The 23,037-nt window shown below is 46.9% G+C and overlaps 1 protein-coding gene across 3 annotated transcripts in view; it reads right to left on the bottom strand.

Annotated features, from left to right (window-relative positions):
- Positions 1 to 23,037, bottom strand: part of AZI2 (5-azacytidine induced 2) — a 174,908-nt gene that overhangs the window by 46,813 nt on the left and 105,058 nt on the right. For all 3 annotated transcript variants that reach the window (XM_078663951.1, XM_078663952.1, XM_078663950.1), the window contains exon 7: positions 3,762 to 3,823. In XM_078663951.1, coding sequence (XP_078520077.1) covers positions 3,762 to 3,823 — 62 coding nt within the window. The remainder of the gene's footprint in view (positions 1 to 3,761; positions 3,824 to 23,037) is intronic.

Raw genomic sequence — 23,037 nt, 5'->3', positions numbered from 1 at the left:
AATGATGGTGGCGGCTCTGTGACCGGTCCTGAGACCTTCCTCTTGACCGGGACCTTGAGCGGCACAGAGCAGACAGCTGAGCCTTCAACAACTTTCGGGACCGCTCCCGCAAAGACTTCGGATTCATGGCCAGGCAGTCGGAGCACGATTTAGGGTTGTGGTCGCGCTTCAGGCACCAAAAGGGACACGAGGTGGGGGCCCGTAACCGACATCAGGTTGGTATAGGCCTCACACGGTTTGAACCCGGTCTAACAATGGGACATCCCTCATACACCAGGAGTCAATATACTTGAAAAAGAACGCAACATAAGTCAGGAATAAAACGTGGTAAAAAAATGACTAAAGGGGTAACTCTCCTGATCTGAGCAAGGCTGGGGCGGAAAAAGAAATAACTTACGTCGGCGCTGGCGTCTAAGTAGACATCACAACATTTAGACGGCCACGACGCCGACGACGGACGTGGAGCAGACTGACACCACATACAGACACGCAGGGGTACTTTTTAGAGAAAGATTCTCTGGATGCAGTCGGACGCCTGGGGGTAATTCTAAGGTAAGAAATCTTTAACTAACAGTCTCTTTCAGATACCTTCCATATTCCACCTCGCCACGACATCGCGAAATCCATTCCCACCGGCATTCAATCTAGGACTATGATCAGCCCTACCCCACACAAAGGAAGCGCAACTCCTGCATATCCATTTCACTAAGTCAAATGCCAATGGCCTGGCTAATTGAGTGTCAAACGCACATGGAAAACCACCTAGAAGAGGACTACAGAATCGTACCAATATCTCAATGAAACTAAACTCATGTCCTGATTCCGCTGCCTGTCACCACCACCACCCCACTAAATGCAGCAAACGTCAACTTCCAAGGCTAGCGAAGGCACAACCACACAGCTGGTGCACTACGCCTCTCAACAACAAAGCTCAAAGGCCTAAAAGATTAAGCACCACAATGTCTGCGTGATGCGGAGAAACTAGTCAAACATTATAACCTGGCAGCGAATAGGAACAACCTCCCCTCCCAGATCCATCCTTTAATGACCTCTTGCTCAGCAAAAACCTCTACCAGCACTGCAAAGGTCAAAAGTACAACAAAGGCTCAACCTTAGACGCTATCATAAAGCACAAAAAATTGACAACATCCTCCCTGTCAAATGGTCGGACTACCACATTATTTTCTTCCCCTTCAACAAAGTGCTTTCCTACCCAACCTGCACGCAAAAAAAACTTCCAATGGACAAGAAATATATGGCAGGTTCCTCTAGCGGTCCTTAAAGAAGGTTAGCTCAAATAGCCACTCACCCTGATCAAAAAACCTCTCCACAACTAAACTTACTAATAACTACAACTCAACAATGTCCTCCATCTTAGAATAAGTAGCCCCTCAAAAACTAAAAATGATGAGAAACACACCATTGAGATTTTGGTTCAACAAAGACCTCAACATGGAAAGAAGACTGCTCAGAACAGTGGAAAGACTCTGGCGAAAGGATCCTTCCACAAACCACCTGGACCGGCTCAGGAGAGAACGCAGGAAATATAAAAAAAACATCATGAATGAAAATGAATCCTTCTTTCGCAACGCCCTGGACAAAGAAAAAAACACCCTAGAGAACTCTTCAACATCATCAAACATCAAACCGCCAAACCAGCAACAAAAACCCCTCAGATATTCAAAGAAAGGTGTGACAAATTCACCAAGCTCTTCAATGAGAAAAATGACAAATATATCGCTCTCCTTTTTCCGATCACAACCAGTCCTCGAAAGAGATCCTCCCCTCCCGGTAAGGAAGTTAACAACCCTCACCACTTGACTACCCCTTCATCCACTTCACCTAAAAAAGACCACGGATACAATAGACCCCAAGGGACCCTACACAGCCCCTAGGAACTGGTGGGTATTCTACCTACTTTCGGAGGCGGACACATCAGCGCTGCAGGCTACATCCAAACATTCCTCCCACTTAGCTGACCCCCTCCCAGCCTCCCTGGCAAAAAAAAATCAACCATGCACAAACCCCCCTTTGGACAAAAATTATAAACCGCTCGCTGACGACTGGAGTGATGCCGGACGGTCTAAAACTCGAGCAAGTGGCGCCTCTACTTAAAACAAATGGAAGCAGACCCAAAAGATCTAAATAACGTCCTTCCTGTTTACTATCTCCCTTTCCTAGCCAAAACTCTAAAGCGAACTCCAAGAACAAATCAAAAGCAACAATCTTCTAAACCCTCACCAATCTGGGTTCAGAAAATGATGCGGCACGGAATCAGCTATTTTGAGCATAATAGATGACCTTCACAAATCCATGGATACAGACCGTTGCTGCCTGCTGATACTCCTTGACTTATCAGCTGCCTTTCACACGGTCAATCACAAGCTCCCTCCAAAAAAGGATTGGTGCGGAGGGGGTGGTGGTACGCTGGTCACCTGCTTCCTACAAAACCGCTCTCAACTAATAAAAATAAGCAACCAGACCTCTGCTTCAACGCCAATCACCCAGGGTGTCCTGCAAGGCTCAGTCCTCTCGCTCACTCGATTTGATATCTACATGGAACCCCTCACTGTCATCCTCAATGAAGCAAACATCCCCTTCCAGCTATACACAGATAACTCCCAGTTATACATGGAAATCTTCTCACTAGAAAACATACAAGGCTAAATTCCAGCCTCAAAGAAGTCCAACACTGGCTATTTCGTAACCACCCAAAACTCAACCAAGACAAGACCAAAATTCTCCTCATATCAAAATCAGAAGTGTAACCCCAAGTGAAAGATTGGATAAACTCCATAGACACTCTTAACTGCAAACTAACCCCATCTAACTCCGTCAAATCTCTAGGAATCAGACTGGACCCCAAACTGTCCATGAAAAATCAAATAAAGAACAGTGCTAAGAGTACCTTTTACAACATGAAACTGCAAAACAAAATCAAACCCTACCTACCATCCAATTATCTCAAGTCCACCACGCAAGCTCTAGTGCAGTCTCGATTAGACTATGGGAACACCACCTTAACAGGAGCTGCTGACTCCCACCTTGCTCTCCTCGGAACCACTCAATGCAGCAGCCACAATGGTCACAGGATTAAATAAAATATAACCACGTCTCCCCTGCCCTGAAAATATTGAAATTGATCCGGATGGAAGCCTGATGCATCTCATCTTCAGAACTGCTCGTCTCACTCATAAAGCCCTCCACACGGGGCAACCTGCTTACCTTGCCTCAAAACAGCAGGTCAGACGAGAAACCTAAGAAGCTCAAACACCCTACTCTTCATTCCACCCAAAGTCTATAAACAAAAAACTCGGACATGCTTGTTCTCAAATAATTTCCCCAAAAACTGGAACGCCATACTAACACACATCAGAACAAAACCTTCCTTCTTGAGCTTTAAGAGACAGCTAAAGGATCTCCTCCTCAAAAGACACCTCAATGAGGAGGGCATCAATCGCCCAACATGACAGACCCTTCAACCCATGCTCTCTCTATACCTCGCCAAAACGATTTCTCTCCCTTCGTGCTCACCCAATGACTTGGACTATTTAAAACTCATAAATACATTCTTGAATATATAAATAAGCAAAAGAGACTGAGGTTCAGTATGTGGTTTAATTAAGGAAAAGTAACGTTAAACATTCACATGGGTCCCATTTTTCTGACCTTCTCCTACCCCCTCCCCCCCCTCGCACTAGACACCATGCCATGCACCGCATACCAGAGCCATTGCTATCTTAAGTAACACATGTCTGTACCTTTGCGTGGTCCCATCCATTGACTGGTCGTGGCCATGCTGACAGTCGTCTGGAATTTGGTCCTACAAAGAAAAAAATTAATCCAGTAATTAATATATTGAAATAGCACAATGCCAATCACCCGCTTTGTAGAATGACTTTACAAGGACCCATTAACATAGACAAGCAATGGAGGGGTTGAGAGGAAATGTGCTCTGCCTACGACAGTTCTCCTGACTGAGACCTCGCATACCCAGATACCCTCAGGGGTGACAGTGCCACCCTCTACAATTGCTGATTGATTGAAAGCTGTTCTCATATTTCCTATCACAGTAAACTCTTACCCAACAGCACAGTTAATATGAGAGGAGGTGGCCTATCTCCCTACACTACAGCAGTTTGAATTTTTAATCAATTTCACATGTTCAAGTGGTTACAGCACCAGCTGGTTGAGCTCTGACCTTACGTTTGTTTCTCAAGTTAATTAAACAGCACCAAAGGAACCAACATTAGCCTCATACTGTCCCGGCAATTACACTGGAAGATTTCTATATTTTTGGATCATTGGGTTTACAAAGCCGGCAGAGAAGATGTGTCCTTCTGAAACTGAATGCAGCAAAAAGGTAAGAAAATAAATGGTTTAAAGTAAAAGAAAGTCCAACTAAACATAATACTAAAGCATCAACAATGCAAGACAAACATGCATACGTGAAAGGGGGAAGAGCCTAGCTATCCTGCTCGAACCGAGGGAAACCGAAAACTAAAATGGTGTTGTGTTACCTTCGGCCACAGCATATCTGGTTGAGACTCTATCTAGAATATTTCCCAGGAGTCAGACTGGATCGGATATTTTGTGCAATCCTTTGCGTGCCTGTTGGTGGCATTCGTCGGTTCCGCGGGACGTCCTCCGCACAGGAAGTGGCATGTGCGGTGCTTAGATAGGCACCATTCAAGTGCGCTGAGCTTAGTTCTAGACTGTTGTTCTGCACCAGAAGCACAGAGCCAAGCTGAGGAGAAAAGATGAGTGTGCTAAAGGCAAGTGTCGAGGGTTGGAGGTTTGGTTGATGTAGGCAGGTCCTAGGCCATGGAGGGCTTTGTAGGTGTATGTGAGAATCTTGAACTGACATCTTTTATGAATGGTGAGCCAGGGGAGGAGTCTCAGATGGAGGGTGATGTGAGTTAATTTGGGGAGGTCGTTTCGGGAGGTCCATGAGTCTCTACCAGGTAAGGCACACCCGAAGGTAAGTAACTTGTTAATCTGAAAGAGACTTCTAGTTGCAGATTCCTTACCTTAGAATAGATATCAAAGCAATATCTCCCCAGAGGCGGATCTGCAAACAGTTCTAAACTAAGAAGTCCTGGAGGACTGAATGGGTAATATGTCCATCTTGCATGACCTGACTGTCAAGGCAAGAGTGTTTGCAAACTTGTGCAGTGATGCCCACTGATTGACAGATGTCCAGGACTGGGACGTCTCTAGCCAACACAGTGGTTGTATCTTTAGCTTTGGTGAAATGACCTCCTAAGCCCTCAGATGCCTGTGTCTTGGCAGATCTTAATGCAAATCTGATCCATTGAGAGATGATTCTTTTTCTGAAATGCCTTCCTTTCTTTGCCCCTGCAAATCCAACAAAGAGTTAATCGTACACCTGGAATTCTTTTGTATGATCAATGCAGAACAATAACGCTCATTTTGGATCCAGACGGTGAGTCTTTCCTCTTCTTTAGAAGGATGAGGAGGGTGAAAAAAAAGGCAGGCATGGTAATGTTCTGCCTGACGTGAAAAGGCGTGCCCACCTTTGGCAAGAAGGATGCTCAAGTTTTAAGAACCAGCTTGTCTGGGAAGGTTTAACTGAAAGCACCTGCAATTTGCTACCCCTCCTGGCAGATGTTATTACCACAAGGAAGACAGTTTTGAGAGTTAGAAGCCATAGAGGGCAGTTGTGCATCGGTTCAAAAGGGGAACACATGAAGAAGGTGAGAACTACTTTTAAGTCCTAATGGGGCATGTATGAAGGGTGTAGGAGGAAACACATGCTGCAAACCTTCAACAAATCTAGTCACAAAAGGTGACAAACAGGGAAGGTTGGTCCGGCAACTGCAAAAAGACTGAAATGGAAAACAGATGTCCTTTCACTTTGCCCAAAGCATAGGCCTGCAGGGCCAGGCATAGAACGAAAAGAATAACTTCAGACAAGTGTGCAGACAGACGATCTAACGATTTAGATGCATATCAAGCCACAAACTTGTCCCATCGGCAGGCGAAAATAGTTGTACTGGAGGAACTCCTGGCTGCCAGAATGAAATCACACGTTTGAGGAGGGAGCTCAAACACCCTCAACTGTCGCTACTCAAGCTCCATGCATGAAGGTGGAGAATGGACAGGTTTGGGTTTAGTACCCTGCCCTGTTGCTGGGACAGAAGATCCATATGAATGGGCAGTCTCACTGGAGGACGAATGCTCATGCTCTGGGGTTTAGTACCCTGCCCTGTTGCTGCGACAGAAGTTCTACCTGAATGGGCAGTCTCACTGGAGGACGGATGCTCATGCTCTTGAGTTTGGGATACCATACTCTCTGTTCCCAGTCCGGAGCCCCTAAGATGACCTGGGATCTTCTTGAGAACTCTGGACAGTAGTGGTATAGTTGGAAAGGCACATAGGTGTCCTGAGCTCCACTAGAAACAAAACGCGTCTCTGAGCGAGAATCGCCTTTGAAATTCCTGACATTGTGCATTCTCAGTGTTGGCGAATAGATATAACCAAGGCTCTCCACAATCTTAGAAGAGACCTTGCACTAGCGCCAGAGGAAGACTTCATATGTGTATCCGCTAGGCATCGACAGCAGAGTTAGTCTGCTCTGGTGTGCATAGAGCCTGAAAGATGTTGACCCACCCAAAAAAAATTCCAGACGTTCCAGTCATGTCCAGAGGTGCACAGCCTCTTGGCATAGGGTACATGACCCCACCACCCTTGCTTGTTGCAATACCACATGGCGGTGTTTTTGTCTATGAACACCTGAAAAAGCCGTCCCTTGATAGAAGGAAAAATGTTTTCAATGCCAGACGGATTGCTCTCAGTTTGAACAGATTGACGTGGAGCTGAGACTCGGAGGTGTAGACCAGAGGACTCTGATACCCACCTCTCCTAGGTGGCTGCTCCAACTCAGAAGTGACACATTGGTCACCACTCTGAGCTCTGGCTGGGATAAGAGAGAGAGAGAGGTCTACCATTGACCCAGTTACCGTCCATGAGCCACCACAGCAGAACGTTTGCAGTCCCCTCAAATATGTGAACCAGGTTGGAGACATGATGCTGTGCCCACTGAGTCTAAGTCCCACAGCAGATCCCGCATATGCCAATGGGCATGTTTTACCAATAGGATGCAGGAGGCAATGAGAACCAGCAGCCTCATAGTCAGTCAGTCTCACTGAAACCCAGGATAGAGGCCAAAATATCAGAATCGTAGACAAATATCCTCAACTTGCTGTTCTGGAGGATAAGCCCGAAACTGCTAAGAAAGTTGGATTCTTAATAGAAGACTCCCTCTCCATGCAGGATCAGGTGAATGCGAATTGTGGCAAAAGCTTTGGCCTGCTCAGACTATAATGAAAGCTCTTCCGCTGGATGCCAGTGGAATGACGAATAACAGTTGTTCAGGCTTGGATTATGAGCAGGTTTGAGTATGGCAATTGTTAGAAATGGGGGTCTCTAGTTGGCAGAGGCTTGTCCAAATAGGGGCCATTGCTTCTAGTTAGGGTAAGGGGAATACTTTCCTAAAATAACCCCTGCTCACCCCCTTGGTAGCTTGGCACGAGCAGACAGGCTTATCGCTGAGGCAGTGTGTAAAGCATTTGTGAACACATACAGTAATACAGTGAAAACACTACAAATGGACACCACACGAGTTTAGAAAAATAAACAATCTTTATCTAAACCCAAACAAAAATCCACAGTACAGGTATCAAGAGATCGTCAAAAATAGGCTATTCACTTAAATAAAGCTTGTAGCAAAGAATAACTCCACCTGGAGTTATAATGACGTCGTAACAGATGAAAATCCCAAAGTACGGCGCAGACCGCGAGGTGTGCGGTGTCGGGCCCGGCGTCAAGCAGGCCCACAAAAAACATTACCTCGGAATCGATGAAAACAAAGACAGTTCACAGCGTCGCTTTGTAGGCGCTGTGCCGTGTCAGTTCCATACGACCCATGGGGAGGTGCAGTCTCTGTTTTTATTGCAGGGGAGGTGAGACGACGGTTCCTTACTGCGTCGGAGAGGTGATGGCGCCGAAACCACTGTTACTTACGATAGCGCGATGTCGATGGATTCGGGGTTCACCCACGTCGAGGATCAGCTACGAGTTGAAGTCGGCTTCGGAGTCAATGCGGCACAGCAGCAGGCGTCAGGCCCCCATCGCAAGTCAGAGCAGCGCTCACGGTTTCAGGCAGGTTACGGCGTTGCTCGCTGGTGTCGATGTGGCACAGCGGCGAGCGTGTGGTCTGTTTCGCAAGTCAGAGCAGAGCTCTCGGCTTCAATGCAGATTACAGCATCGATCGCCGGTGTTGCAATTTCCTTCTGTAGCAGCTAAAACAGCAGTCCTAGATGCAGACAGACAGAAGGGTTGAAGTCTTTGTGTCCCTGAGACTTCAGAACAGGAGGCAAGCTCAGTTTCAAGCCCTTGGAGATTTTTTTTTTTCCAGCAGATGACAAAGCAAAACAGCAAAGTCCTTTTTCTCCTTTCCTTGCCAGCAAGCAGCCACTGCAGGCCAACCCAGACAGCAAACAGCACAGGTGCAGTATTCCTCCTCAGCTTCTCCGGCTCTTCTCCTTGGCAAAGGTTTCCTCTTGATTTCCCAGAAGTGATCTAAAAGTCTGGGGTCTGGGCCCCTCATTTTATCCACAGAAATCCCTTGTTTTCTGAAGGCAGAGAGTGTCTGTACCCAGCCAAAACCAGTGCAACTTTCTGGCAGGAGGTGGAGACAGCATTGTTGAAGCCAGACCTGGCCCATTCAGGTGAAAAGGAAATCTACTACCCATACTTTAAACTCAACCCAGGTCCATTCTGGCCCTGACTCATCAGACTTCTGGAGCCAAAGCCATCTCCAGCCCCCTATCACCCAAAAGCCAGCCATGCAATACACAAACCTAGCAGAGGCACACTAGATGGTTAGGCAGGAAAATACCCACTTTCTAAAAGTGGTATTTTCAAACACAGAATGTAAACATCACCCTCTCTAAAAGATGCACTTTAACATTCTGAGTTCAGGCATACTAAACTTTATTTTCCTATCTTGTTCCTAGGGTCAGTTATGTTTATAAGGTGTTATAAACAAACTGCCCATTCTGGCCTATGGGAACATATAGCCTTGCAATAGTGAAAAATGACATTGGCTCATAGGGCATCATATGATTATGGGATTGCTATTTTACGAGGAGAGTGACTTTTTACAAGCCTACAAGAGCACTGCGCTCGGCAAACTTAGCGATGGATAGCTCTAAGCGTATCAGAAAAGCCAGAATGTGTGGCCGCTCTCATCTAGCCGCCACTCATTGGGATCTGCTGCCTTTGGATCTCCATCTTACCTCAAACTTTTTCAGGTTCTGGAAGAAATTGAAGACCTGGCTATTCCATCTTTAACAGGTTGTGCTACTGGATGCTATGTTGCTACGGATCTAGCGCCATGATATCACTTTGGAGAGGAGTGCGCGCTCTATAAGTATAATTCTACTTACCAGTATGCATCTGTTCTTGGCATGTAGAGCTGCAGATTCTCACACTTCGCATTAGATCGCCATCTGGTGTTGGGCTCGGATGCTTGCACATGGTTGTTGTCTTGGAAGAAGTGTTTGTAGTCACGAGATAGGAGACTCCTCCCTTAGACGAAAGTGCGCATGGGCATCGACTCCATCCTTAGACTGTTTTTCGCCATGATGGGAAGTGATGGAGTTAGTGAAACAGAAAAGATGTGCATGTGTGTATATCTAAATAAGATAGAACTGGAACAGATACCGGTCCCGGGGAGGTGGGTGGGCGTGTGAGAATCTGCAGCTCTACATGCCAAGAACAGATGCATACTGGTAAGTAGCATTTTCCGTTCGAGGCATATGAGCTGCAGAACTCACACTTAGCATAGACTGTACAGCAGTATCTCCCCTAGCGGTGGTCACCTGTATTCGTTGCAGTAGTTTGAAAAAGAGTTTTAAGAACAGCTTGGCCCACAGAAGCTTGCTGCTTGGCTTGCACGCCCACACAGTAGTGTTTAGTAAAGGTGTGAGTTGCAGACCATGTGGCGGATTTACAGATGTCTTCTAGGGGAATGTTCCCTAAGAATTCCATAGAGGCCCCTAGTTTGCGTGTAGAGTGCGCTCTAGGGGGAATTGTCAAGATGCGTTTAGCTTTTTGGTAGCATATCTGGATACATTTTACTATCTACCTTGCAATTCCAGCTTTGGAGCTGGGATTACCCTTATGCGGTGGGGAGAAGGTTACGAACAATTATTTTGTTTTGCAAAAAGGTTTTGTTCTGTCAATGTAATAAAGCAGTGCTCTTCTGACATCTAGGGTGTGTAGAGCTCTTTCTGCTACGGAGTCTGGGTTTTGAAAAAACACTGGTAACTTCACTGATTGGTTAAGATGAAATGGAGAGATGAATTTAGGAAGGAATTTTGGGTTTGTTCTGAAAACCACCTTGTTACGATGTAATTGTAAGAATGGCTCCTGTATGGTTAAAGCCTGGATCTCACTTACTCTTTTAAGAGAGGTAATGGCAACAAGGAAAGCTACTTTCCATGTGAGGAACTGCAGTTCGCATTTGTGTAAAGGTTCAAATGGGGGTCCCATGAGCCTGGTGAGAATAATATTTAGGTTCCATACTGGAGAGGGTAGTAACCTAGGAGGAATGATTCTTTTTAGGCCCTTCATAAAGGCTTTAATTGCAGGGACTCTAAATAGTGACAAATGTTGTCTGTTTTGCAAGTAAGCAGCAAGTGCTGCTAGATGTAAACGTATGGATGAATATGCTAGATTACATCTTTGCAAGTGCAGTAGGTAGCAGATGATATTCTGGATGGAGGCATCCAGTGGATCAATATGGTGATATGGTGCAGTAAATGGCAAATCTTTTCCAATTTGCAGCATAGCAAGCTCTAATAGTAGGTCGTCTGGCTTCTTTAATGATGTTCATACAGTCTGGTGGTAGGTTAAGATACCGAACTCTAGGACTTCAGGAGCCAGATCGCCAGATTCATCTGACCTGGATCTGGATGTCTGATCTCTCCATGGTTCTGCGTTAGCAGGGATGGGGACAGGAGCAGTTTTTGGTGTGGAACTACTGAGAGTTCCAGCAGTGTTGTGAACCATGGTTGGCGTGCCCATGTGGGAGCTATTAAGATTAGTTTGAGAGACTGTTGTCGGAGCTTGCGTACCACTAGTGGAATTAGTGGGAGTGGCGGAAAAGCGTACGCAAATCTGCCTGACCAGTTCATCCATATCGCATTGCCCTTGGACAACAGGTGTGGAAACCTGGCGGCGATGGTTGGGCATTTTGCGTTGTTGTGTGTGGCGAACAGATCTATGTCTGGTTGGCCCCACATTTGGAAAAATGGTAGAAGGACTTGGGGATGTAGTTCCCATTCGTGAATCTGTTGTGTCTGTTGACTAAACAGATCCGCAATCTGATTGTGAACTCCTGAAAGATGTTCGGCAAGTAGATATATATTTTGTGGGATGGCCCATCTCCAAATGTTCTGTGCAAGCTGGGACAGCTGCAGAGAATGCGTGCCTCCTTGTTTTTGTATGTAGTACATGGCTGTTGTCTGTCCGGATCAAGACAGCTTTGTTTTGCACATGTACCTGGAAATATTTTAGTGCTAGGAATCTTGCTAGTAGCTCCGGGTGATTGATGTGGATCACTTTTTGTTGATTGGTCCATTTGCCCTGAGTTGTATGTCTGAGGAGATGGTCTCTGTTATATTCATATGCTTTTATGTTTTCTTATGATTTGTGCAAAGCATGTGGAATCTTGGGGGTTACTAGGTTACTGGAGCTGGAGGGTTGGAATGACGGTTTCAAAGCCTGTGTGGGAAGGTGAAGCTGTGTCCCAGAGGTCCCTGCATTTGTACAAATAAACCAACTCCTACGAACTCAACTGTGTTGGTGTCTCTCTTCAAAATTGGCGACAGAGGATGGGATTGTTCATTTGTTATGAAGAACTCCTTCACTGAAGAATATTGAAATTATTTTTTTCACAACTCCACTTTCGAAAGGCTCCCCATCCTGCGAGTGATGCGTCTGTTGTAAGTACTATCTGTGGAACAGATTCGAGGAACTTCCACCCTTTGGACAAGTTTTTGGCGTTCCACCACTGCAGAGAGCGATGTGTGCGGCTGTCCACCAACACCAGATCTGTAAGTTGTCCTTGAGCCCGATTCCACTGATGTACTAGACATTCCTGTAATGCACTTTAATATGTATTCCAGAGTTTCCTTGATGACCCTGACCGATAATTAAAGTAAACATGAATAAAATAATCACGTGTGGCTCTCTGAATGAAGGAAGCACTTAACAGGTGCTGTCTCTGTACCCTCTTCTGCTATGACTGGTAGGGCAAAAGGTCATGCTTGGGTGGGCCTGGCCCACCTGCTAGAACCGTGCCTGGCGTGGCTCCCCCCTAAACCCGCATTGCTACCCTGAGAGCCCAAAGGCCCTGCACTGGATGCACCGTAAGCAGCTGGACAGTATCCCTTCCCGTTTCGAAATGAAGGTAAATGGAAAGGTATGGATTGGGAGAGGAACATTTGCCTCCCTTTAAACGCAAGGAGGCATGTATGATTGACAAAATGGGATAGAAAGAGAACCCCCATTTAGTGACATCTCCTGGATTACGTGAAGTGGGACTTACTGCAAAAATTAGGACATAACGACAAAAGAAACCATTGGACAGCGGCACAAGAGACACAATGTAAATATATTCAATTTCTAGTGATTTCAAGCTTGATACCAGCAGTGCTCTGCTGAACTGATGAATAAATAAACAGGAGAGTGGTCTGCAATAATCGATTCTCAAAATAATGCTGCTGCTAAACCGATCTGGAACGTCCAACGTGATAGTACCAGGGAATTCTTTGTCTCAAAAGTTAAACTGTGGCCATCTAGTGGTGAAAGCTCTCCACATTTTTGCGGTTTTTGACATTTAAAGCACACGCAATAATAATATCCAAGAGTTTACCGCAACAGTAACCTACTCCAAAGGCCGTGATAATTAATGTTACTGCTGGAGTTACTCTAGAGGGATCTCCGACTGATAGGAGAGCATGGCTACCACGAGGAAGGCAAAAAGAACAATCGATGGGCAGAATGCAGAACAATGTCATACATTCACCCCAGTACAGAGATCTGGGCCTAAAACCATCGTTTCTTTGCTCACCATGCCATTCCAGTTTGGACCCAGCCATACAACACAAGGAAGTGTCAGCACTGGGAGCTTGACCCCTGGGGACATGGCTCAGGGACGCTTTGGTCTTGTGACTGCAGAAAGTACGTGTAATTTAAGCCACGCCTGTCCTCCTCTTGCCTCATCCAAGTGGACTCACTGCTTATATATAAAGGAAGAATTCCTTGTACTGGGGTCAGATAGTGATTCCTGCCCCATCCCCACACCCCTGTGTGGGTGGGTGTGTTTGCTGGCCGCCGATATCTGTCCGAGAAATTGCGAGGACCTATAAGAACAGAGTACCCATTGTCTTGATGAAGCCTACATCATCTGGCTGAAACGCGACCGCGACTGCGTCGACACCTTTTGCTTCAATTGGAGTCCCCTGTTACCATGAAATAATTTGTTTGATTTTCGTCTGATTGGCACCTATACAAAATATAGATTGGGTTGATTCTGTAACCCCCAGGTGCTTTACTCTTGGGACTACCATTGTGTTGTGCTCTCATTATAAATTAAGTGGAGGCACTGATTCGAATTAGGATATATATATATATATATATATTTTGTATATATATTTTTTGTTTGGGGTACATAGAAACGTGATACTGTAAAAGTGATGTATATTTGTATATATGTATATGTGATATTTTGTAGATAGACTGTCGGTGGTTGTGCTTCCCTTGATGTCCGCTCATATGTGCGTTGATGAATTTATATATGTAATTCTTTCATGTTTAATTTCTGTTTCACAAGAGAATTAATTGTTTCTTGTTTGAAAATTAAATTTGGATCAATCCCTTCGGTACCCTTTGTTTCTACTTTTACATCTTAGGATGTCTCCTGCTCAGGTATGGGAGGGTTAAGTGGGCAGAACCCCTGACCATTTTTTTTGCTAGTCAGGGACGAACCTAGACAAGGGAAGAGGAAGACTCTCGGTCCGCTTTCACTCCAGGAGCAGGAAGGAAGTAGGAACCAGGAAGCACACAGGCTCCCAGCTCTCCCAGTCAAATCACAACGCTGCCTTACATCAGCGTTGTGATTGGTTTGAGCGCCATGGTTCGGCGCTCAGAAGGGCTGGGGGCCTGGGCATGTTCTCCCCCCAGGCTGTAATGCCGCCTGTGTGGAGAACATGCAAAGTGCGCATGGCTGTTTGTGTCGGCGCAAGACGGCCAGCCAAACATTCATGCACACTTGAGAGTACCACCACTGTTCCGTTGACATGCAGCCATGCCCGCACCAGGTGAGATCCAGATGGAAAACTAAAATGATAACGTTCGTTATTATCATTTTATTTTTCCTTTTGCCCACTTCTCACAGAGCAGTGAGGTGAGGCTCCTCCGTCCAGGCGGAGTAACTGCCCTGCTGTCGCCAGGCACACAAGGGAGCACTTTGTCTTTCGAGGTCGCACACATGGTCTCGTTAGGACATCTGTCACTGGGAATTAGACCATCTCTTCATCTGTAGCTTCCCATCTTCCTCAACCCTCAGGTGTGCAGTGGGATCTAGTAGGAACCAAAGCCGCTGACCTGGGGACCACGGTTTCACAGTTGTACTTCTCTGAACCTTCTCTTTGGGATACCGGTCAAACCAGTACCTGCTCTGCATGGATGAGACCCCTTGGAAGAGTGCAGGCAGGGGAATGGAACCCGGAAGTAATGCATGCTGGGACCTTTGGAGCTGGGGAACCAGGTTCAAGTCTCGTTATCGGCTCAACATCCTGTGATTCTGGGCAAATCACTTAATCTCCCCGTGCCTAGCAAAAAATGAATGTGTCCTTGTGTAATATAACGGGTACTCATGTAAAGTGCTCTAATACCTTTGGGTCGAGTTCGTGCCATATAAAAACTGCCCAAAAAAATGGGCAAGTTAGAAATCGTTCTTTCTTCGGTGCCATGGACCTGAGAAAGACGTCCTATGCTAGATAGGGATACAATCTTCACAAGAAGGCCCCGATTACCAGAGACACTTTTGTGGCTGGTATTTCCTGACCATCCAATCACAGTTACTGATACTGGGGGCATCAGCCACTCAGGGAAAACTGTGAGATTTTGAGGTGTGCCCTGAGGTGCCCTTGAAGTGGGGAACTACCAGGGAAAGGCCCCTGGACACCTAGCCTGTCACTTGCCTGTGGCCTCCAGTTCGTGCTTGTTCCAGCCTGATCCAGTGATACTACTCCGGCTTGGGTTTTCCTGCACAGCATTCTTCCCACCAACAGAAGCCCCACCCACACCAAGACCTACTTAATGCAGGCAACAGAGCGACCACATCAGTAGGGACCTGGAAACTTAGCCTGCCACTTGCCTGTGGCCTCCAGTTCCTGCTTGTTCCAGCATGATCCAGTGGCACCACTGCTGCCTGGGTTTTCCACTGGGTATTCCCACTTGTTCTTCACAATAGAAGCCCCACCCATCCCAGGACCTACATAATGCAGGATGCAGTGGGCATGCCGAAGTCAAGCTCATCTGTGGCTCATCTATGACCTCTAGCCCTCTTACTCCCCGAAGATACACTATTACCGATCTCTACACCCTCGACACCGCAACAAACACTGCCACCGTGCTGACCCATGCTCCACGGTAGGACCTTTCACCTGGACCAGCTACCACTTCACCTACCACATCATACACACCAGCCCACGGACCAGCCACGCTCCCAACAAGCCAGACACCACCTGAACAAAAAACCCAACTCGCATATGCCCTTCTCAACACAAGCTCTCTATGCAAACACACCACCGAGATTTGAGACGTCATCTCCACCCTCACACCAGACGTTGTCTTCCTCATCAAGACCTGGCTAACCCCACTTCCGCGCCGGACATCGCCACTGCAATACCCGAAGGATAGATGATCACCCACTGTGACCGCATTAACAAGCCTAGTGGAGCAATCGCCTTCATACACAAGGAATCCATCCAATCCACCACCATAATCACCCTAGCCATGGAACTCCTCAACTTCTGACTCCAAGCATACAGCAAAACCACCATCATGGGGATTCTCGCCTACTGTCTTCCCCACGTCCAGCCTTCTGCAACTTAATCACACCCTCACCATAGACTCCAACAACTACATTTTCCTCAATGACCTACACTTCCATCTCAATTACCACAATGACATCAACACTACCAACCTCCTTGAATGCATGAACAACATCAGACTCACCCAACTTGTCTGCAACTCCACAGTCACCACAGGCAACATTGATCCCCATATTCACCTCCAGCGACTGCATTAGGTACAGCCACACCACGAAACTCACCTGGACCGACCACTCCATTGTCTACTTCAACTTCACCAGCTGACGGACCACCACACCCAGTCTGCCCAACGGCCCCCTCTAACTCAGCTGGAGCAAAGTCTCAAAGGACACAATGACAAAAGGCCTCAACTCCACCCACCCTATTTCCTCCAGCAATCTAGATCAGAACGCCAGAAACTTCTAAAATTGGATCACCAACTGTGCCAACAGCGTCACTCCTATTGGCAACACCACCCACGGAAGATCCACCAGGCAGGCTAGCTTGTAAACGGAAGACCTCAGAACCGCTAAACGACACTATAAACAACTGGAAAGGAAATGACACACCAGCAAGGACACGACGTACAAGACTGCCTTCAAGGCAGCCCTCAAACTCTACCACAAACCATTGAGAGAATCAAAGAAAAAGGTCTAAGCCTCAAATATTGAACTAAGCTCCAATTACAGCAAAGATCTCTTCAACATTGTCAAAGAATTCTCCAAACCTTTAGCTGCAACAAGCATTACCCCCAACCAGGAACTCTGCTACAACCTTCCAAACTTCTTCAACAGCAACTTCTGCTGAAACTGCAAACCCTAGCTCAAGGGCACCAACTTCTTCAAGCAACACAATGACCCTGCTACCAACACAGACGTCAGCCTAGCCAAATGGAGCCAGCTCACCGCACAGGACACCTTCTCCATCATGAACTTGGTCCACTCAGGGGCCCCAACCAACTCATGTCCTCACCACATCTTCAACCTAGGCGAAGCCAGAATCAGCCATGTTCTCACCACGTTGTTCAGCACCTCAAATGCCACAGCCACCTTCCCTGACTACGATTCATCTGAGAGCGGCTCCTTGGATGCCTATGTTGTGCAGCCTACGATGAGTGTGTGGTGAGAGACCATATCGAAAGCCACAGAGAGGTCCTGGAGGTTCAGAGCCGCAGACTCATTTATCAAGTAGGACTCTGATGTCGTCGGTAGCTTTGAGGAGGGCTCTCTCGGTGGTGGGGTTGCTGGGGAATCTGGATTGGGAGGAGTCGAGGGTTCGTCTGCTGTAGTCTGGAGGTGGGAGACAACAGCCTGGGCGAACCCGCCTTCAAAAGCCAGTCGTCGAGATAGGAGAAGACTGGTACCCCTGATATGCGCAGATGAGCTGTGACCACCGCCATCATCTTTGTGAATACCCGAGGGGCACAGGTAAGGCGAAAGGGGAGCATGGTGAACTGAAGGTGCTTGTGGCCCACCGTGAACTGAAGGTAATGTCTGAGGTCAGGCAGGACGGGGATATAAAAATATGCACTGCACGTTCAACGCCACCAGCCAGCTTCCTGGGTAGAGTGCAGCGCCAGGGTGAGCATTTTGAACTTCTCCTTCCAGAGCAAGAAGTTAAGGGCCCGGAGGTCTAAGATAGGATGCAGGCATTTGTCCTTCATGGGTACCAGAAAGTAGCTGGAATAACAACCACAACCTAGTTCTGGCACAGGGACCCTCTCTATAGCTCCCTTGGCCAAGAGAGACGATACTTCTTGTCGGAGAAGTGCCAAATGATCCTCCGTCATGCAATCGTAAGAAGGTGGCATGAAGTGAGGGGTAGCTACGAAGGGTAGGGAGTAGCCCCGTAAGATTATTTGCAGAACCCACCTGTCCGATGTGATGGATTGCCAGTGGAGGAGGTGATGGCGGATCCTGCCTTCAACTGGCCGATGATGGGCCTGAAACGTCAGACTAGATAGGTTTGGAGGCTGCGGCAGGGGAGGGGTGTAAAGGGTGGACTGGCCCATCTGCTGGCTCCCTAACCTGCGAGGTCGCTGGGTCCCACGTACGCGTCCACGCAGAGGCTGGACAGTTTGCGTGACTGTTGCTGGGATGGACAGGACGTGGCTGGGCGCCCCTTCCGTAGCCACGAAAGAGACGAAAGGCAAACTGAGATGGACATGAGGTAGCCGTGAGGCACAAGGATCTGGCTGTAGCTCAAGCACCCTTGAAGCGCTCAAGCGCAGAGTTTGCCTTGTCGCCGAAAAGGCAAGTGCCATCAAAGGGCATGTCCATCAAAGAAGACTGGATATTCCCCAAGAAGCCAGAATTCCTCAATCAGGCGTAGCGTCTGACAGCTAAAGACGTGGCAATCGTTCTGCCCAGTGAGTAGGTATTATCCAGTCCACATTGTATGGTGAATTTGGCTGAGTCTCTCCCGTCTGCCACTGCTTGAGAGAAAACGCCGTGGGCCTCCTCTGGGCACTGAGGCACCACCTGCGCGACTGTATCCCAGATAGTATGGGAGTAGGGCCCAAGAGGCAAGCTGCATTCACCAACAGCAATGCCAAGCTGGAGGAAGAGAACATTTTCTTCCCAGGTTGGTCCAGCTTCTAGAATTCCCTATCTGGGTGAGCAGAAGGGAATGCGCCTTTTGATGAAGAGGCTTGGACTACCAAGCTCTAGTGGGAGGTGAGTTTGGTCAGGAACGCGGGGTAGCCTGGAGCGGGGCAGTGGCCGAAAGCACTCATCCTATCCACATGAGCCCCTGAGCTGGGCTTGGACCAAGTGCCCAGGAGGATGTCCGCGAGGGCTTCATTGAAAGGCAAAAGGGGTTCAGAAGAGAAAGCCGCAGACTGAAGCACCTCCGTCAGGAGGTTAGTCCTAACGGCCAACGTAGGTAGCTCGAGGCGAAGACCTTTGCTGCCCCCCTCACCACCAGAGCATAGCAAGCTCCCTCCATCGGCACGGTAAGGGGAGAAAGCAGGCCTGTGTCAGGGGACGTCTCCAGACCACTGGCATCACCCAGGTCCATTCTCCAGTCAATCTGGTCAGTTAAATGGTCAAGCCTTCCCTCCCAGTCCTCTTCCTTACTGTCTGCCCAAAAAAAAAAACACCAGGCATGAACAGAGGAACGAAAGTCCCTTTCGGTGTCGGAATCGACGTCGGTCCAGCTCCGTGTCCACTTTGGGGATGAGGATGGGGTCGGTGCCTACTGGGGGCACAGTCGACGCCGGGAGAATAGTTGGGATCAATGTCGGGGAAGAAAGAGTGAGATTGAAAGGCGTGGATCAGGATCAAGGCCTGGATCCATGGGGACCATCCTGAGCCAGGGCCGGCATCAAAATACCAGGGCCCCGGACCAACGCCACAGAGCATGAAGGTGCGCCAGGCTGTCCAAATATGAGGTAAAAGGCCTCATAGAACTTTTGGATTTGGGCAGGAGATGCCCTGGCTCAGCAACAGGGGGAGGGGCGTAGGGTCATCTCAGAAGTAGGCTCCAGAGACGGAGCCTTCAAACGACGACGCTCGGAACCCTGCATTACGTTGGCCTACCGACAGGGAGACGTTGAAGAACTCCTGTGCTTCTTCAACGACTTCTTGTGTTTCCCTGACTTACACGAAGATCTCCCCGATGACTTCAAGTGCAACAAGTGAGGGCTTCTCGACCGTTTGAGTTCTTCCCCTCGAACGAGAGCAATGTAGAGCCGAGCAACGGGCCTCCAGCAGCTTTTGAGGCCCCTAAAGCCTTCGGATTAATGGCCCAGCACTCAGAACATGACTTCAGTTCGTGGTCACGCTCCAAACAGTAAAGGCAAACGTGTATTGAAAGATACTTCAATCAAGCAATGGCTGAAAGTGGGCTGCTCCAATCAAACTAGTGGCAGAAGCACTGAGCCTAGTCCCCTCCGTGCATTGTTCTATATTCTTAACAAAACGGATTTCCTAACGCAGGCCTAAAAATGTAGGCAACTGTGCCTGGACATCAGAAGATTCCAACTCAGGAAATACATGATACACGAAGTCCATCTATAGGAAAAATATTTCTAATGTCCATATGTCGCTAATATGACTTCTACGCTTATTAACACCAAGAAAGTTTAATTATGTCCACATTCTGAGGTAAGGAACCTTAATAAAGTGTTGTAAGGAGAATAGGGAGAATACTTGATGCCAACTGTGGGAAGGTAGGCATCCTTTCTGCAACGCACTACAGAGTAGGTATTTTAGCTTTTTGTACTCAGAATGTTGTTTTAGTACAGTAGTGGGAACAAACTGAGCTTTATTAATCAAAAAGCATATCCGCTACATCACACTGACTAGCCCAAAACAGAATGAAAGATATCTGCAATTGTGATTATATGTATTATTAGAGACATGCAAATGTCACCCGAAGGCCACTGCACGCTCCCAAATGCAGAAAGTGCATAAATCAAGCCACAGCACCTATCTCACGGTCAGAAAGCAGTCACTTTCATCACAGTTTAACAGATTCAGCAGCTCTGTGAACACTGTACAAGAGCACGAAACAGGTTGTCAGTAAACCTTCTATCACAGTGCAAGAAATGAAAGTGACGAGGAATAAACTCATAACACTAGGTCTGTAATGATGAAGCCCACCACACAGAAATCCTGACTGGAGCTTTAACAGTCATAATGATGAAACACTAGTAAAAAAGAACTTATTGCAAAGATTCACATACTAGGCAACCTGCAATCTCCCAGCATTAATACTTCTATTCATCCAACTTATATTTTTAGCACCTAGCGCTGAAGTAGTATCACAAACTAACAGGCAAAAATGAGCTAGCTGACTGAATGGGGAGAGGTTTAATAGCACCTTGAGCTCCTCTGCCCCTTTGTACAAACAATGGACACAAGTTAGCTGAATAACCCTTTGCTCAGTGGGCTCCAAAAGCCTCATCTTGCATTACCTTAAAAGTACAAAGAGGTCTGGGTTAAATACAGCAGTGATTATAAAACACAAGTGTATCTAACACTCTACTTACACGTGTGTTCAAATACTGCAAGTATTCAATATGGGGCAGCAGCCAAAGGACACGTCGGAGGGTAACTAAGAGGGGCTAGATGTTTGTCACACAATTACACAGGTGACCAGAGTTTGTGTCAGCGCAAATTAACTCTGAAAGAGTACCTCAGTCAGAGTTTGGAAGTTCTAAAGGTGCTTCAATAAGTGAGAGGAGCAGCATACCAATGCACCACAAACTCAGGATTAACCCAAATTGTTACAACAAAGTCCTTGCAAGAACACAAAAGAACATCAGAACATTCTTGTCAAGTATATTCCAACCAGGGGTCTTTTTTCCCTTTCTTTCCTCTAACTTTTTAGCCAACATGTTTAGTCAGGCTTCATTGTTTAGACTTCCACAGGAATAAACAAAGCGGCTGTATATTGAGATCTAGTCAATTAAAAGGTTCTAGGCTGAGTATTTCCAGTTTCAGAGTTTATGATTAGTTTTTTAAAACAGTAAGATTCCCATGTAGGAGACATCTATCATAGATCAGTGCAAGATTGGCTTTAGAGTGAGCCAGAATTCCTAAGATCTATCAAGTAATCAAACTGCCATTTACCACATGTAGACCCTAAGATTTGATTGGAAATAGATGAGAAGGATTAATTGACTATATCATGCTATGCGGCAGCTTTGAGTTAATCCCTGAGGAAATCTATGCAATGAAGCCTGACCAAACGCGTACTGGGTAGAAGCTTTGAGGAAAGAGGGAAAATTAAGAACCCTCTTTAGAATATACTCGACAAGAATGAATTGATGTTCTTTTGTTTGCTTGCAAGGACTAATTGTAAGAGACTAGGGGCCCGATGTAGGTAAATCTTTTTTACCACTTCTTAAATACCGATTCATACCGAATCGGTATTTAAGAAGTGGTAAAAAAGAGGAGGGGAGGTGTAGGTATTTCAGATTCGGTAAATACCGAATCGTTAAGATTCGGTATTTACCGATTCTGTAAATACCGAATCGGTAATGCCCATTGATTCCTATGGGCATTGAAGCCCATAGGAATCAATGGGCATTACCGAATCGGTATTTACAGAATCGGTAAATACCGATTTCAGCAAGGGTGCAGGGGGTGTCACTTTGACACCCTCTAGCACCCCCAATATAGGCATGTGTGCCATGTGGCACACAGACATGCCCTAAGGGCATGTGGCACACAGACATGCCTTAAGGGCATGTCTGTGTGTCACATGGCACAGGTGTGCATGCACAGATGTGCATGCACACCTGAATTCGGTATTTTACCACCCAATAGGATTGGGTGGTAAAATACCGAATTCTGAAGGCCTGTGGCACTCTGACATGTGCCAGCTACATCTGTATTTACAGAATCGGTATTTTACCGAGTCTGTATTTACCGATTCGGTAATTTTACCGAATCGGTAAATACAGGATCGGTAAAATACCGATTCTGTAAATGCATGCCCTACATCTGAAAACCCTAATACCGGTCGGAAACGGCCAAAATCGGCCGTTTCCGACCGGTATTAGGGCTCCTACATCTGGCCCTAGATGTTTATACCAAGTTTCTTTAGTGACAGGCAGGTCCCAGAGAGCTAAAATTAAGGCTACATCATGGTGCCGTACGGTGCAGGTCATTGAAGAATACATGGAAACGAGGCAGCTAAGAGGCGAGAAAGGCCACTTCTAGGAAAGTAGGGGGCTGCCGCAGATTCTCTCCCCAAATGTTAGACCTCATAACTGCAGCACTGTGCCTAAGAGGGACCTCTGGCTTCTCTTCATTATGAAGCATGCTCTTCACTTATCTTTTGCTCCAGGTATTCAAAAAGGTAAGTTAACTCTGTGCAAAGCAGAACGTTTGGT

Source organism: Lissotriton helveticus, chromosome 10 (genome assembly GCF_964261635.1).
Source record: "Lissotriton helveticus chromosome 10, aLisHel1.1, whole genome shotgun sequence".
Classification (NCBI taxonomy): Eukaryota; Metazoa; Chordata; class Amphibia; order Caudata; family Salamandridae; genus Lissotriton; species Lissotriton helveticus.
Note: the sequence above shows the minus strand (reverse complement) of the source record. Positions and strands in the feature narration are given on the sequence as shown.